The sequence below is a fragment of the Helicoverpa zea genome, chromosome 13 (assembly GCF_022581195.2).
Source record: "Helicoverpa zea isolate HzStark_Cry1AcR chromosome 13, ilHelZeax1.1, whole genome shotgun sequence".
Taxonomy (NCBI): Eukaryota; Metazoa; Arthropoda; class Insecta; order Lepidoptera; family Noctuidae; genus Helicoverpa; species Helicoverpa zea.
Window position 1 is genome coordinate 6187410 of NC_061464.1, and position 15565 is coordinate 6202974.

Below are 15565 nucleotides of genomic sequence, written 5' to 3' on the forward strand. Positions count from 1 at the left end.
CACGGACGTGAAACGTTACATACATTTTGTATGACGAGCGTCGTTTGTGGCCCGGACGGGCCACTGATCATGCACTGTGTAATATAAACTGCTTCATACAAAATGTATGTAACGTTTCACATCTGTGCACCGTACGAGCCACGTACCTACACGGCACGCCCCGGCCTAATATAAATCATCCCTTAACTCTAATTTTTTATTATCTATTAAGTCAGCCGATATGCCGAATCAACCCAATGTAGATGTTTTTAGAGGTGGAATTTAAGCATCATTTGCGTTCATGGTACCTAATATGCAAAATTAAAAAAGCACTTAATTTCAATATTATACTATTTTAATGATTCCATAATTGCGCTAAGGACACTTTTACAGTAAAAGTTTGATATCTTCACATATCTTATTGAAGTCTTCTGGAATCCATTTCGCCAGCTCATTTTCAAGATCGGCAGCTTGAAGATTTTTGAATTGTTCTACATCTGCGAAACATTTTTTATTTATTAATAACTATTCTCTGGGGACCGATTCTCCTAATTTTACTTAAGCAACATACGATTCACGTTCGACTCGATTCGACTGATATCCAATCCCGACTCGATTACCTACGATTAATTGAAACGTATGTGGCATTCCGCTATTTTTTCTTTGAAATAAACGTTTTTGAATGACAGAAAATCCTTTTCTGTCATTCAATAATGAATCATTTTGTCTGCAAATGATTTACGATTGCAAAATGATTGTACAGCAAACTACCGTATTGACCAAAATCACCAAAATAGCAGACCAATCGCACACCAATCAAATGTCAATCGAATACGATTGGTCTTTTATTAGTAGCAGAGTGCCTGATATGGTTAAAACTGCTATTGCGATCATATTGCGATTCGATTTCTATTCGATTTTGACATTATTAACTTAGGAGAATCGGGCCCCTGACGTTTAACCTGCGTCCTACTTTTCGGGACTAAATCTGGATAAAAAGACGCGTAACTTACTCCTAGCTGCATTATCTATCTGCCAGTTAAAATGCGGTGAAAATTGGTTTAGGTAAATGCTTCTTTAGTGGCGGGAAATGTACACTAATATTATAAAGGTGGAGAGTTCGTTTGTTCACTTGAAAGCGCAAAAATTTTCACATTCGTGGTGAGGTGAGCTCTATCTTAGATACTCGTTTATTTCATGTCCGAACTTATTTGATAGAGATGCGAGAAGGTACGATTTATCTAGAATTAAGTTTTTTTTTTGTCAAAACCGGTTTGCCACCGCTAAGGTAATAAATAAATATGTATTCACCATAAATAGGGAACCATCCACTGAGTTCCAGAACAGCCACATTAAAAGCTGCCAGTTTCTTAGCACCTGTAGTACTTCTTCGAGGCCAGATAATCACGCACACGTCACCATTTCCATCCAACCTTCTTTTAGTAAAAAGTATATTGTGAGCTATGGACTTGTTCAAGAAGTATTCTAGAACTTTCCAGACCTCTTTCAATGTTTGTGCATAAGATTGTTTTTGTAATTCGAAACAGAATGCAGGTACTGGATAGGTTTTGTCTAAGCAGTATGTGTTTCCTTTTAAGTGGTGCCATTTCTGAAAATGAGAGAGAAATTATAATTTTAAATATTTGAGAAGGACTCTGTATATCTTGTTAAACGCTGTATAGTATACAACTTCATAGAGACGATATTTGAACATGTATTCCACATAACTTGTTACACATGCATACAACTCCATAGAGACAATATTTAAACTTGTATTCTACTTACCATTTTTTCAACATATAGTGAATTCTTTTCCACAAAGATATGATAGTGCAAATGATTGACAGATGCAAAACCACACATGCTGTTGAATCCAATCCTTATGTCCCTGGAAAAATATTGACATTTATTTGTACATAGATTTTCTTTTAATTTGACGATAAGACTATTGCCACAAATAAATGTTTAAATTGATAACTAAAATAAAATAATAATTAACCAACTTCCCAAAAGGGATGTGGGCCAACTTGAACCTTCTTTGGTTTTTTTCTTTTGATTTTCTAAGCTTATTAACTTTTTACTTAATTATATATTTAATTAACTTTTTATGTATTTCCTAACAATGTTATTAATTTATAAAACTGACCAGTTATTATAAGTATGTTTATGAAAAAAATATTCGTACCTACTCACCAGTGGCGAAGGGTGGTTTAATGAAATAGGGAAGCCGCAGCAAAAAAAAAAACTGGGGGGGAGTACTCAGGGATGGGGGGGGAGAGGTAATGGAGGTAATTTCTCAGTCCACCTTTTAGCACTGACTGAGAGACTGATAGTTTGAACATGTTTTCTCGAGGAATTCGGCAGATTATTAATATCTATAAAACTTTATTATCTTTAGTTAGGTATATTAACTAGGTACTAGAATCTGAGAAAACTTGGCACTAGAAACAATACATTTTAAGTATTTAATTTACAACGGCCTGTTAGCCATTGATATTTATCGTAGGTATTTATCCGTCAGGACGTTAGTAATTTTAATATAGACGTAATATTGGTAGGTAATTCACCCGAGCGGCGTGCCCGAGTTTTATAACACGTTTTTATTCTCAAAACTTAACCTTGAAAAATAAGTTCCTTCCTAAAGTAAACAATCTGTCGGATCGGAAAACAGTCTAATGCGATAAATGCTATAGGTACATTAAAAAGAAACCTGATGCCAACTGTCTACGTATCAATATACATCATTTCAACGTAGATATCTCTATTTTCACTAGGTACACATACTGTAGTACTGTACTTGTACTGAGTACCAGGTCACACAGTGCGATCGCGAGAATTAGTAGAGAGTAATGATACTGCCAACTATTTAATCAAAATTATCAAAATTATATACTTGGTGAATTCATAAAAATAAATAAATTCCCAACTAGGGTCATTAAATCGCGGAGAATCTTAACACCGCGATTCAGGATTTGCATAAAAATGCACAACGCCATCTATGTTGACATAATGTAACTAAAACACACACACGAACTATGTTATTTCCAAATGATACACACACTATAATAAATTCAATTAAGTAATACAAAGAACAAATTGTTAATGGTATTATCTAAAACAAAATAAGAACAATGAGAGTGAATTTGTCTGATTTGTTTGTTTACATATTTGAGAAAGCGCTGTCACTCGCGCGTAGACAGATATAGCTACTCTACTCTTGACGCGTTCTTTCTCGTTCACTCGCGAGTTTTGATTGGTGGAAGCCGCTCCGTGAGCCGGCTTACCGCTCGCCCTTATTTTGCGAACATCGCGCGGCGCGGCGTGGATGACGTTACGCAAGTGTAGTTTTGTATGGAGGAGGAAGCCGCGGCTTATTTAGTAGGAGCAAAGTGTTTCAAGTAATTTATAGACAATTTTTTTTACGGTGGTAGGCGTTTTGTTATACCTACATATTTAAATTGCGTGGTTTAAATGATTATATTAATTATACCTATACCTATATTATAACTTATACCTACTGTTCGGGGTTGGGTCGAGAAAGGATAAGCTCGAGTAAAGATAATAAAATTCACTGTATTTCAAGTCTATACATAGAGATTTAGATTAAATTAAACTAAAATGAGGTGAGATTAAAGAGGTATGAGCCACGCGCCCGTTAAGGTGTTGATAGGTGAACTAACTAATTACTACATAATTAGTATTAAAGAAAATGATCGTGCCTCACACGGCACTGTAATAATGATGAGCTAGCTAGGTCAAACGCGACACGTGTTGTACGGTTGTTAACCCGTACATGCTCCCGAGGGCAAAGAAAGGGTTAGTAAGTATTAAAAACTAGATGAAAGATGAGTTTTACAAGGTGAAAACAAAGTTCTAGTAATCACTAAATTATAAAATAAGGTTAGTAATGAAGAAGAATCAGGATTACGAATGATCGCGACAATGTAAATCGGGAAGAGAAAATACGCGAAAAACCGGCGAGGACGCGCGGTCTTGCTTTTGCAAACACTCGCTAGATTTGACAACCTTGGGGTCACTATTAACTGATAAAGATTGCCCATATTCCCTATTGTCACAGCACTCACTCACAGCACCTTTCACTTTAACTAAAGATTGCCTTTTTTCCCTAACTTCACTGCACTCACTTAAAACACTTTCCTTTACTGCCTCCACTGACGGCGTCGCTTCGGTAGTCCTCGAGTTCGCTTGAAGTCTGTACTGCCGACGCCATCGCCAGTAAAATATGATGGAGCCTAGTAGCATTACTGCCACAAGAACATATATGACGGCGTAGTGGTGCACGTCATGATAAGACATTTCGTTGTTTATAGGTTTACTTTGTTTTAGGATGTCAATATTTTTCTGTACCATTTCAAACTGTCGCAAAATGTCCGAGTTATTAATGGGATCAATCTCGGGAGATTCAGGAATAGAAATATTGAGGATATGGTTAATGGAAGGTATATCTGGAGCGTCTAATCTCGCTTCAATATTGATTTTACTAGAGAACTTTTTGACAGGATACACCAGAAAATCTTCTGTTTTTATCATGCAGTCCTCCCCAATGCCCAAGAGACCAGCATTTCTAAGATTGGCAGTCGTACTTTGTCCCTCACATAATAATTTTATGTGACATTCAGTGCAACAGAAATAAAAGTATCTATTGTCCGAGGTTAACTCCGTCCAAGTATTTTTGCAAGGTGTCTTCGCAGTCTTGCATGTCCTGGTGTTCGGCATAGTCCTACATAAGTTGTGATCATCTTTCAAGTGATAGATAGGAGTTCTGATATGACATAATATCATCATGGAATTTCTTCTGACACAGGATTGAAGATCAGTTCCAGTTAAAGGCACATAAGAATCCTTTCTGATGTTGATTCCGGCGTATTGAGATATGACTTCCACATTTAGCATGGATTCTTCTGAGATTCGAGGAACTGGGATGAGATTAAATATTTCGTACATGTCCCTTTCGATCAAAGGTATTCTGATTTCTATAATGAGATATCTAACGCTGTACCTTGCTCTCACTTTTAATAGGTTATAGAGATCCTTGAGGCGCAAGTTGTCGACCGGAATCGCCAAATCTTTAGGTATTTGGGCTGATATTGAACTTAACTCGGTCCTCATTTGGTTTGGAGAAATTAAGTGAAAGTCTAGTCTCCCATTGTAGATGTTTGTTACCGTGTCTAGGATAGAATCTTGTATTTTCCGAAGACTATACATCAGGTGACTAGCGGTTAACGTGGAGGTCAAAAAGTCTGTAGTATAACTAATGTTTTGTACGTGGATTCTAAGGTCCTGATAATTTTCTTTGAGATTGTTTATTTTTTGGTTTATCGATTTATGATGCTGATTCATGGTAATTTCTACTCTCTTTATAAGATTGAATTCAGCTTCCACAATAGACGTCTGGTTCTTCCAAAGGTTGTAAAGGTGATTATCGTTCGTTCTTAATAGGTCAATGTCTTTTTCGTACTTATCAGCAAATCGCTGATCCAGCACGCCAAACAGACTGTTCGCGACATAACCTACGCCGTCTATCAAGCCTCGCCGCCGGCGCTTGTTGGCGTCTCCAGTTACACATGATTCATTCATATTAATAATACTATCGTAATGTTTTATTTCTTCGAACTCGTGCCCGAGTTGTAAAATGATACCATCGCAAGGTGTTTGGCCTCTTATCGTGGAGCATAAAGTTTCAAGATATTTGATATACTTCGCAAGTGCCGTCTTACCTTCGTTGTATGGATGCGTATCATAATAAGCAATTAAGCGCCAATCCTCTCGAATTATGTGCATGTTTGAGATCTTGTCGAAATAAACGCTGTTGTTTACTGGAGTATAGTTATAGGATGCTTGAGACGAGCTTATTAACGACAGGAAGAATAACGTCACAGACAAAACAATAGCTGATAGTGAGATGCACTTGGACTTCTTTTTTCTTGGTACCTGGTCGTAACTTTTACTATCTTCTGGAGGTTGATCGCAGTCATTCACAGGTAATAGCGCAAGCTTGACAATTGGACGTTTTAGAAAACCGTTTTTAGTTTTCAGGGTGACAACTCTTACGAGTCCGTCCGTTCCCGGATGGAGCTCTACGACTCGTCCAAGAGCCCATTTTCCCGGCGGTAGATTTTCGTCCTTGATGATGACAATATCGTTAACGTTAAGATTCTTTTGAGTTTGTCTCCATTTGGTTCTAACCGATAATTGAGATAGATACTCGTTCTTCCATTGAGTCCAAACATCCGTGTAGATTTTTTGTACTAAATACCATCGGGTTCTGAGATCGTTTTCTGTTTCGTAAATCGTCAAATTGGGTCCACTCGCTAAAAAGTGGGCCGGAGTTAAAAAATTTAAGTCTTCCGGATCTTCTGTCAATGGACAAAGCGGTCGAGAGTTTAAACAAGCCTCGAGTTGGGATGTCAAGGTATTGTACTCTTCGAAGGTGAGTTTTTGCTCCCCGACGACTCGCTTAAGATGGTGCTTTAAGCTTTTTACTGCAGCTTCCCAAAGTCCGCCCGCAGATGGCCATGACGGGGCATTGAAATGCCACTCGATGTTCATTTCAGTAATGGCATGAAGAGTTTCTTGGCTGGATAGGATCGTGGAGATTTCGGAGTACTCTTGTTTGAGAATATTGTTTGCTCCTATAAAGTTTGTACCCTGATCGCTGTATATGTGTCCTGGTACTCCTCTTCTGGCTGACATTCGCTTGAGAGCGGCAATAAAGGCAGAAGTTGTGAGATCGGAAACGATTTCCAAATGTATGGCCTTTGTAACCATACAGACGAATACTGCGATATATCCTTTATTCGTCTTAACGCCGCGCCCTTTGCTTGCCTTCACTAAGATATGACCAGTATAGTCGACCCCAGTATGGTAGAAGGGTCGGCTTGGGTTTAATCGGGATGGAGGTAGATCACCCATCAATTGTTGCAGCAATATGGGATTATTTTTTCTACACTTAACGCACATTCTCAGTCGTTTTTTTGTAGCTCTGTTTCCGCCAATTATCCAGTACTTTTGTCTTAAGAATCCTGTTGTCATCTTCGCTCCGCCATGAAATACTAAGATGTGAGCTTCGTCGATGAGGAGATCGGCTAATTTCGATTGTGGGATAATGATCGGGTGTTTCATTTCAGGATGTATGCTCGTATTGCTAAGCCTTCCGCCCACACGGAGTAACCCGTGGGCGTCTAAGATGGGATTGAGGTTTAAGATTTGGCTCTGACCGTTAAGCGACTTTCCTTTTTCTAACTGCGATATTTCCTTCAAAAAGTGCATTTTTTGTACGAATTTAATCAACATTTCATTCGCTCGTTTTAAGTCTTGTAAAGTCAGGTAATTTGTCCGTTTCTTTTTGTAAACAAAGACGTCGATGAATTTGTTGACGAACGCTAAAACTCGAACAACTTTTCTGCAACTACTGTATTTTGCTAACAGCTGTTTTATTATTGATGTTTTATTAAGATCGATGGTGGCGGAGTTCACTAATTTCTTTCTGAGATCTTCCGTGGTATTGAAGGAAATATCATTAGAAGGATCATTTTCAGGCTTGTAATTTGGCAACCAGCTGGGTCCTTGCCACCAAAGTGTATGATTCGCTAACTGAGATGCGGTCATGCTGCGGCTAGCGCAATCAGCGGGATTGTCCTTAGACTTCACGTACCTCCAATTATCCTTCGGTATTATTCCGCAAATCATTTTCACTCGGTTAGCAACAAACGGTTTCCATTTCTCAGGCTCGCCCTTTAGCCATCCCAGGACTGCCATGGAGTCTACCCAGCCGTAAATTCGGACTTTATAGTTCGTTAGAGAGCCTGATATTTTTTCCATGAGCTTAGCTAGCAGCTGAGCTCCACTAAGTTCCAGGCGAGGTATGGTTTGAGGTTTGTTTAGAGGTGCCACCTTAGATTTGCCTGCAATTAGAGTCACGTGCGTTGTATGCGTTCTGGAGATCTTACAATAAATGACACATGCATAAGCTTTAGTGCTGGCGTCGCAAAAACCATGGAGCTCAATCGCATCATTTTCTTGAGACTGAATCCAGCGAGGTATTTCCAATTGCGAGATATAGGGCAAATCGGCCTTTATTTTGTTCCACTCTGAGACGATATTTAGTGGAACTTGTTGATCCCATTGTATATTAATTTTCCAGGTTTCTTGAAATAACATTTTCAGTTTTATTGTGACTGGCGAGAGCCAGCCTAAAGGGTCAAAGATCTTTGAAATTTCAGATAAGAGTTGCCGTTTAGTAGGGGTGCCCTCAGAACTAATTTCTATAGGATGAAAGATAAATATGTCTTCTTTAGGATTCCAACGAAGGCCTAGAGTTTTTGTAGACTCTGGCTGTTTAAATTGAAATTCATCCTTCTGATGAACATTGAGGTTAGTTTCTACAAGTTCTGGTAAGTTCGAACGCCATTTTCGGAGATTAAGACCACCTGCTTTTAGTAGGTCTGTCATCTCAATCTTTATCTGCTTTGCAGCTGCAGCAGAATGAGCACCATGCATGAGATCATCCATGTAGAAGGAATTTTCTAATATGTGAGGGGCACTGCTGTTGGGATAATTTGGCCTTTCGTCGTTAGCGAGTTGTCTTAGAGTCATCATAGCCAAAAAGGGTGCGGCTTTTGTTCCGTAAGTGACAGTGGTCAACTGGTACTCTTTCAAAGGTTGAGATGGATTGTCTCTCCAAATAATTTTTTGGAATTTTTGGTGATCAGGATGTAGCCCAATATTTCGAAACATCTTCTCTACGTCAGCAGTAAAGGCAAATCTATACTGCCTCCACTTCAAAATAAGACTGAGAAGGTCTTGTTGCAAGTTGGGCCCTCTGCACATGAGGTCATTGAGGCTATGCCCAGATGAGGTCCTTGCTGATGCATTAAAGACGACTCTTAATTTTGTTGTCGATGACTCAGCTCGCTGTACACAGTGGTGACTTAGGTAACAATCGGGCTTATTATCGGTAATTGTAGTCACCGGTGTCATATGTCCGAGCTCAAGGTACTCAGACATAAACAACTTATAGTCACGTGCCAGCTCGGGTTGCCTAATTAATTTCTTTTCTATTTGAAAGAATTGCGCGACAGATTTTCTTTTTGATTCACCTAATTTTTCTTCAAAGTTGTCTTTAAAGGGTAACATGACGACGTAACTGCCATCTTGCCGTCTAGATGTCGAAGCTTTGAAGAACTCGATGCAGCTTTGGTCTTCGTTGGAAATCGATAAGGGTTCTGGAATATCCTCCATTTCCCAGAACTGCTGGATGTCGGCTATGCCATTAAGGATCACATTACATTGGAATGTTTTGCAGTTACCGCTTAAAATCCATCCCAATTGTGTCTGTTGTGCGATGGGCAGCGTTCCTCCAGATCGGCAAATACCGTCTAACAGTATCAAAGAATAAATGTCGGCGCCAAATAAAATGTCTACTGGCCTACTTCTGTAAAACTCAGGATCAGCTAAGGTTATTTGATTAAGAATTGGCCAGTTGGGTTTTGCAAAACTATGGGTTGGTAAATTGTTTACGAGTCTTTTCATTATGAATACGTCAGTCTGAAATGAAAAGTCGTTTATCAATGACGTACAATTAATTGAGATCATACCCTTACAATTACTCTCGTTGTTACCGATTCCGGAAATGTAACCGTTGCATTTTTTACGGGGTAACCTTAACAGCTGCGCAGCCCTTTCAGTTATAATCGAGGTTTGCGAGCCTTGATCTAAAAGGACTCTCATCTCTTGGTAAGACCCATCAACAGATTGGGCTTTCACAATTGCTGTCGCCAGCAATATTTCTGAAGGGTTGTTTTGGACTCCCACCATAGAGCTGGCTTCTTGCTGCTGAGATACAGATGTAGTTAGCGTGGCTGTACTAGGGCCCGGACGAGCTGCATCCGGTGTCAGGTTCTTTGACGTAAATGATTCGTGCAGTATGGTATTGTGAGGTTCATTGCACTCCATACATTTTATTTTGGAAAGGCATTTTCTACCTTCGTGATAGTGTAAGCAATTGACGCAGAGATTCAAATTCGCGACCGTATTTTTACGTTCAGAAGGTTGCATTTTCCATAGCGTCGGACAATTGTTTATACGATGATCGCTTGCTTTGCAGATCTTGCATGATTTGCGTCGTTCGCTTCCTTTACCTTTGGACTTGGACGATTGCGTATTGACCTGGTTTGTGGAATAATTGTTGTAACTTTGCTTGAATTTGTGATTTGTAGGTTTTGAATAATTATGTGTGTCTTTATTAAAATGATTATTCTGAGGTTGAGATATTTTAGAGTTGTCCTGTTTCTTCCTTGAGATTTCTAAAGACATAAACTTATTCTCCAAGAATTGAAGAAATTCTCTCAGCACAGGCAATTCTCTTGGAGATTTGAGTGAATCCATGTAATCATCATTGGTTTCTGAATCCAATTTCTCCGCTAGAATACACACAATAAAAGGGTCCCAGGTGGAAACGTCGACGCCGAGATTCTTGATAGCATTCACGCTCTCATAGGTCGTGTCATGAATGCGTTTAAGATGATTCGCTGATTTTTGCTGAATCGCAGGGATGTTCAAAATGTTCTTGAGATGAGATAGGAAGATCCGTCTTTTGTTATCGTAACGATGGTTGAGAATATCCCAACAAAGAGCGTAGTTACTAGAACTTATTTGAAGATGCTGGATCAGTCGTTCAGGCTCGCCTTTTACCTTACTTTTTAAGAACTGCATCTTTTGAGCACTTGAAAGAGAAGGATTGTTGTGCACAGTTTCGGTAAAGAGATCCTTGAACGAAACCCAGTCTGTATAACTTCCTTCAAAGGTTGCTATTTCTATTTTAGGAGTAGATTTTTCGATGTGTGCTACCGACCACATTTTTTGATTAATATCTCGCTTAAGCTTCTTGTAGTACTTCTCATAGCTTGTAAATTGCTCTTCATATTGGGCGTTTGATCCGTTAAGCTCGTGGTCCAGCTCCCAGTGTAGTGAATCTATAGCTGTCCACCGCGTCTTAAGGGTTTTTAAGATGTCTTCAAACTCCCATTTTTCCGAGATGAGATTGAGATCAATGTCTTGGGCTTCTCTTGCAAAAGCTCTAAAATTAGTAGCTTGTTTCTTCAATAGTTCCTCCGTAGTTTTAGCATCAGAACTAACTTTTAGAGGGGGATTAGACAACGACACACTTGAAGCTTGAGGGGTAGAAGCTGATTGAAAGGTAGAGGGTTTGAGGATTGGGGTTTGCGGCCTATCTAAGAGGGGTTTATAATTCTGTATGGCTGCTTTAATATTTCCAAACTTATGTTTAGTTTGGTCATATTGGTTAGAGGTGAAATATGAATGAGATTGATCCTCAAAAGACAGTAAATTCATATGATTGTTATGAAATTCTGTAAAATATTGCTCCAAGTTCTCTAATCGCCGACGTAAATAGTCGGGCGATTTCCTCTCCGCTCCATCTTTCTTGAAGTTGACGTATAATTTATCGATTGCTTCAATGATTTGTTGTTGCGTAGCTAAAAGATCTTCCATAGTGGTCATTTCTAGGATAAAAGAATAAAAAACCTTACTTGTGTAGCGGAGTAAAACTAGCCGCAAGATTGTAGATTGCGCCTTCCTAGGCTGTGAGGTCACAGGATCAGAGCGGCTTTCTCCAGGTGTAGAGACGCGCAGGAATACGGGATGCGACGAGATAAGGTAGCGGCCTCGGAATCACCGAGTTCTAACTCGCTCGCGAGGTGAAATGGTACCCTTTTAGGTACCGAGGTAGAGCGGGATCACAAGATACGGATGTACTAGTAATCCACTGCTACTGGTCGTTAGCGAAACCAGTAAGGCGATACACAGTCCGCACAAAGGATTGCACTCGCGTTAAGGTCCCGCTAATAGATAGCTCGAAGGACCAATGTTCGGGGTTGGGTCGAGAAAGGATAAGCTCGAGTAAAGATAATAAAATTCACTGTATTTCAAGTCTATACATAGAGATTTAGATTAAATTAAACTAAAATGAGGTGAGATTAAAGAGGTATGAGCCACGCGCCCGTTAAGGTGTTGATAGGTGAACTAACTAATTACTACATAATTAGTATTAAAGAAAATGATCGTGCCTCACACGGCACTGTAATAATGATGAGCTAGCTAGGTCAAACGCGACACGTGTTGTACGGTTGTTAACCCGTACACCTACCTATGCTTCTTTCTTGAAATTCGAAAGGGAAGCCGATGGGAATCGGCTTATAAGGACGCCTCGCCACTGCTACTCACCAATCCTCAGCAAGGAACATGATTTGTATTACCAACTGCAGGCTCTCCAGTGTTACTACTTGAGGCAGGCATTTGTTCACCGAAGGACATATCAAGGAGTGATATTGGGATATCGGACTCACATTCACTAACACTGTGTGAGTATCTGCATCTGTGGAAATGACAACCCGATATTATGAAAAAAAAAAATACAGAGAGTAGGTATAAAAAATATAAAGAAGTTTTCAGTACTTCATAGTTATAATAATATTACAGAGTGATCCAAGAAGGTTTGTGTGTATGATGTGCCTACTATAGATCCATTTCAAGAAAGGGTAGACTACTAGTTTAAAATAACTTATTATACAGTTATTCGATAGTTATTGACCATTACTTCAATGATATGGGAGACAGAAGTTTATAATTAAAATAACTACAAAATCGTCAACATTACCTTCACTTATGGAAAACAAGACTTCTTCAGGTGATACTTTGTTGAAATTAAACTTTTTTTCATCAAAGGGTTGTTGAATATTATTCATTGCTTCCGGTGTTCTTCTTTTGGTTTGGCGATCTGGGTTTAACTGGAAAATAGAAACCAAATATTCACTATTATAAAACCCAAATGCAATAGGTTAAGTTCATATAAAATTATTGGCCAAATCTTTCATTGTTAATAACAAAGTTGTAATTGTTGTAAACTCAAGAACAGCTGGACCTATTTTAGTGGATTGTGAATTTTTGGATTTCTTTCTCTTTACCCTGAGTCCAAGTATACGAAATTGCGGGCAAAGCTTAGGCATATCTAGGAACGCAGTACGTAATATATTATTTATTAGATATAATTACCTGAAGTAAATATTTTCCATCTACAATTCTTTCTTCCAAGTTATCAATTTTATATCGAAATATTTCCGTATCTTTGTGTAGTTCCATCCATTTTGCGGTCAATGAACTTAGGAAACTTGTAGAGCTATCACTAGTCAAATCACTTAATTTATACATATTGTTTTTAGCTATGATTTTGCCTCTCAATTAAGTATTTATTTGTTTGTTTTGATGATTTTCTATCTAACCTTAGTGATAACATCAACTGATCTGATAAGGTAACGTCAGTGTACTGTCACTGTCATATTTTTTTAATGATTGAAATGCAGTCTTTTGGGTGTTCATTCCTTTACTCAATAATAGGTATTGTAACAAGTCCTTTCACTTCGCAACTAGTAATCTAATATATTCATAGAAGTGGTGCAGGTAGCGGCATTCTTACCAGTTATTTTATCTTGTCTGACTTGTCTTACAATTTACTTTAATCTTGTCTGACTTGTCTTACAATTAACAGTTCTTGGTTACTATGACACTAGGGAAAATTATAAAACAAGTAGAAAATACTGTGTAATAGATCTCCTGGAACCCTCATTTTCTTTATTAAATATATTATATTATTTTACATACAACATGTAGCGACATGAAACGTGTTTTAATTATCTTCTAAAAACATTTACAATCTTTTATTGCAACTCTGATTTCACATTATTTGGGTTTAACGGGTTATGTTCATTATACAGTAATAATATTTCCATTATTTTATTAGACATTTGTGCAGCATCATAGGAACTCATTTGTGACAATTTAGTAGCCACTAATCTGCCAATTTGTCCGTACTTTGAGTTATCTAAACCAAATGTATCATTTTGAACGCCTCGGAATACATTGAGTATACTATTAGCTATGTTGTCACAAGTAGTATCAACATCATTTGATGATTTGTCTGAATTATCATCACAGGAGTCTTCTTGTTTCATTGAATCAGTCTGGAAGCAATACAAGGAATGTTCTATTCAATGGCAATGTATAGGTTCAAATGTAATTGAGGAAAAAATCGTATTTTTGTTAGTAATGGATAAACTCAAAAACTACTGGATTGATTACTTTCCTGACTAACATGGGCTATATTTTATCCCGGTAGAGGCAGTAGTGCCCATGCCAAGTCAGTAAGATTATAAAATTTGTGAGAAATTGGATACAGCAATTTTATTTCCACTAAGTAAGTACATGCTTTGAGCCAAGACGTAGTGCTTGTCTGTACAAGCTTATTTTGTATTTATTACTTACTTTACAGTCTTCGTGATTGAATTCAATGGACTCTGATTGAACATTTTTGTTTGCCTTGAGTAAAAACTTGCATGCATCCCATAAATGCCATGTAATTTTACATGCCTGAAACAGAAATTTCAAATAAGTATTATAAAATAAAAACAAATTCTCATTAATTGACTTACAAACAAAATATTATATTTAGAAATATGTTAGGAGCATATTCTTAGGCCCCTTTTCTTCTGAGGGAAAAGAATTGAATCTTAATTTCCAGTAAACAGTTTTTACTCAGTCAGACCAGTGCTTTACAATGTAAAGTTTACATACCTCTCCATTGTTTTTGGCTTGACTCGCTTTAATTTTTCGTAAGTAATTGGCAAAGGTAGACCTTATATTCGTCCAGCGATCTTTAACAGCTTGGCCTGTGAACTCATTACCGTATTGTGAAGCGAATTCTGCGTAAGTTTTGTCCCTATATTTCACCGAGGTGTATTTCGGATGTTTCGGATTCCAAATATTGGGCCTGCTCTCCATAAACTTGACCAATTTTAAATTCATTTTCCTCGTCCAGAATACCTTTTCTTTCGCGAACTCCGAAATCATTTTGTTATGCTTAGTTAGAAGTGATACTATGAAAAGTTTAATAATAAATACAGTTCAACTTGTTTTGTTTTCGTGCCTTTGTCTCTTTGACATTTAAAGCAGTGTGACCATAGTGTTTACTAACAAATCTGCCAAAGACTGCCTCAGGATGCAATAAAATGGCCAATACCTACATAAACATGTAAAATATTTTCGCGAAAGTAATAGCTATTTGGCGTTTTTGAAATCATGTTTCGTAGAGAATAACGAAATACGTAGTTAATCCTTTATTTATTAATCAACATTCGTAAATGATCAAAGCAGATACAATTTTTTCACGCACCATGTTTAGAAGTGAATTTGACTAAAATAGCAAAAATCTACCATTAATGGTAACACAAATTGCAGTTGAAATTGACATTTCAAGTTTTGTTGTTTCGGTAAAATTTTAACAGATGGCGTTGTAACAAATTATTGAATATCAGTTCACTCTTCCTTTTTCAAATAAGTGTAAGCAGAAGTTTAGACGATACGCTACTATATTATAACAAATAATATCGTAGTGATAGTTCAGATGCAGAGTAATAAGATTTTGAAATTTCTAACTGTAAGGAATATCCTCAAATTAAGCAGAGACAATGTTTTATTTTCGAGAACTTATGTA

General features: G+C 37.8%; 2 protein-coding genes across 2 annotated transcripts; both read right to left on the reverse strand.

Annotated features, from left to right (window-relative positions):
• Positions 1-312: 312 nt before the first annotated feature.
• LOC124635735 (GDP-D-glucose phosphorylase 1) lies at positions 313-13379 on the reverse strand. Its single transcript, XM_047171686.1, has 6 exons — positions 13072-13379; positions 12677-12806; positions 12244-12394; positions 1765-1867; positions 1291-1588; positions 313-476 (listed from the first exon to the last, which is right to left on the reverse strand). The coding sequence occupies exons 1-6, from the start codon at positions 13225-13227 to the stop codon at positions 367-369; spliced, it is 948 nt and encodes a 315-aa protein (XP_047027642.1). The 5' UTR covers positions 13228-13379; the 3' UTR covers positions 313-366.
• Positions 13380-13611: 232 nt separating this feature from the next.
• LOC124635737 lies at positions 13612-15035 on the reverse strand. The gene is made up of 3 exons (XM_047171687.1): positions 14647-15035; positions 14338-14442; positions 13612-14036 (listed from the first exon to the last, which is right to left on the reverse strand). Exons 1-3 carry the CDS (start codon positions 14920-14922, stop codon positions 13734-13736), a joined length of 684 nt encoding a protein of 227 aa, XP_047027643.1. The 5' UTR covers positions 14923-15035; the 3' UTR covers positions 13612-13733.
• Between the last annotated feature and the right edge of the window lie 530 nt (positions 15036-15565).

Coding starts and splice junctions, on each gene's coding strand:
- LOC124635737 (XM_047171687.1), bottom strand. CDS start 14,922: ATGATTTCGGAGTTCGCGAAAGAAAAGGTATTCTGGACGAGGAAAATG. Junction 14,443..14,646: donor AAGCCAAAAACAATGGAGAG/GTATGTAAACTT, acceptor TTTCTGTTTCAG/GCATGTAAAATTACATGGCA. Junction 14,037..14,337: donor TCAATCACGAAGACTGTAAA/GTAAGTAATAAA, acceptor TATTGCTTCCAG/ACTGATTCAATGAAACAAGA.
- LOC124635735 (XM_047171686.1), bottom strand. CDS start 13,227: ATGTATAAATTAAGTGATTTGACTAGTGATAGCTCTACAAGTTTCCTA. Junction 12,395..12,676: donor CTTGTTTTCCATAAGTGAAG/GTAATGTTGACG, acceptor TCATTTCCACAG/ATGCAGATACTCACACAGTG. Junction 1,589..1,764: donor CACTATATGTTGAAAAAATG/GTAAGTAGAATA, acceptor TCTCATTTTCAG/AAATGGCACCACTTAAAAGG.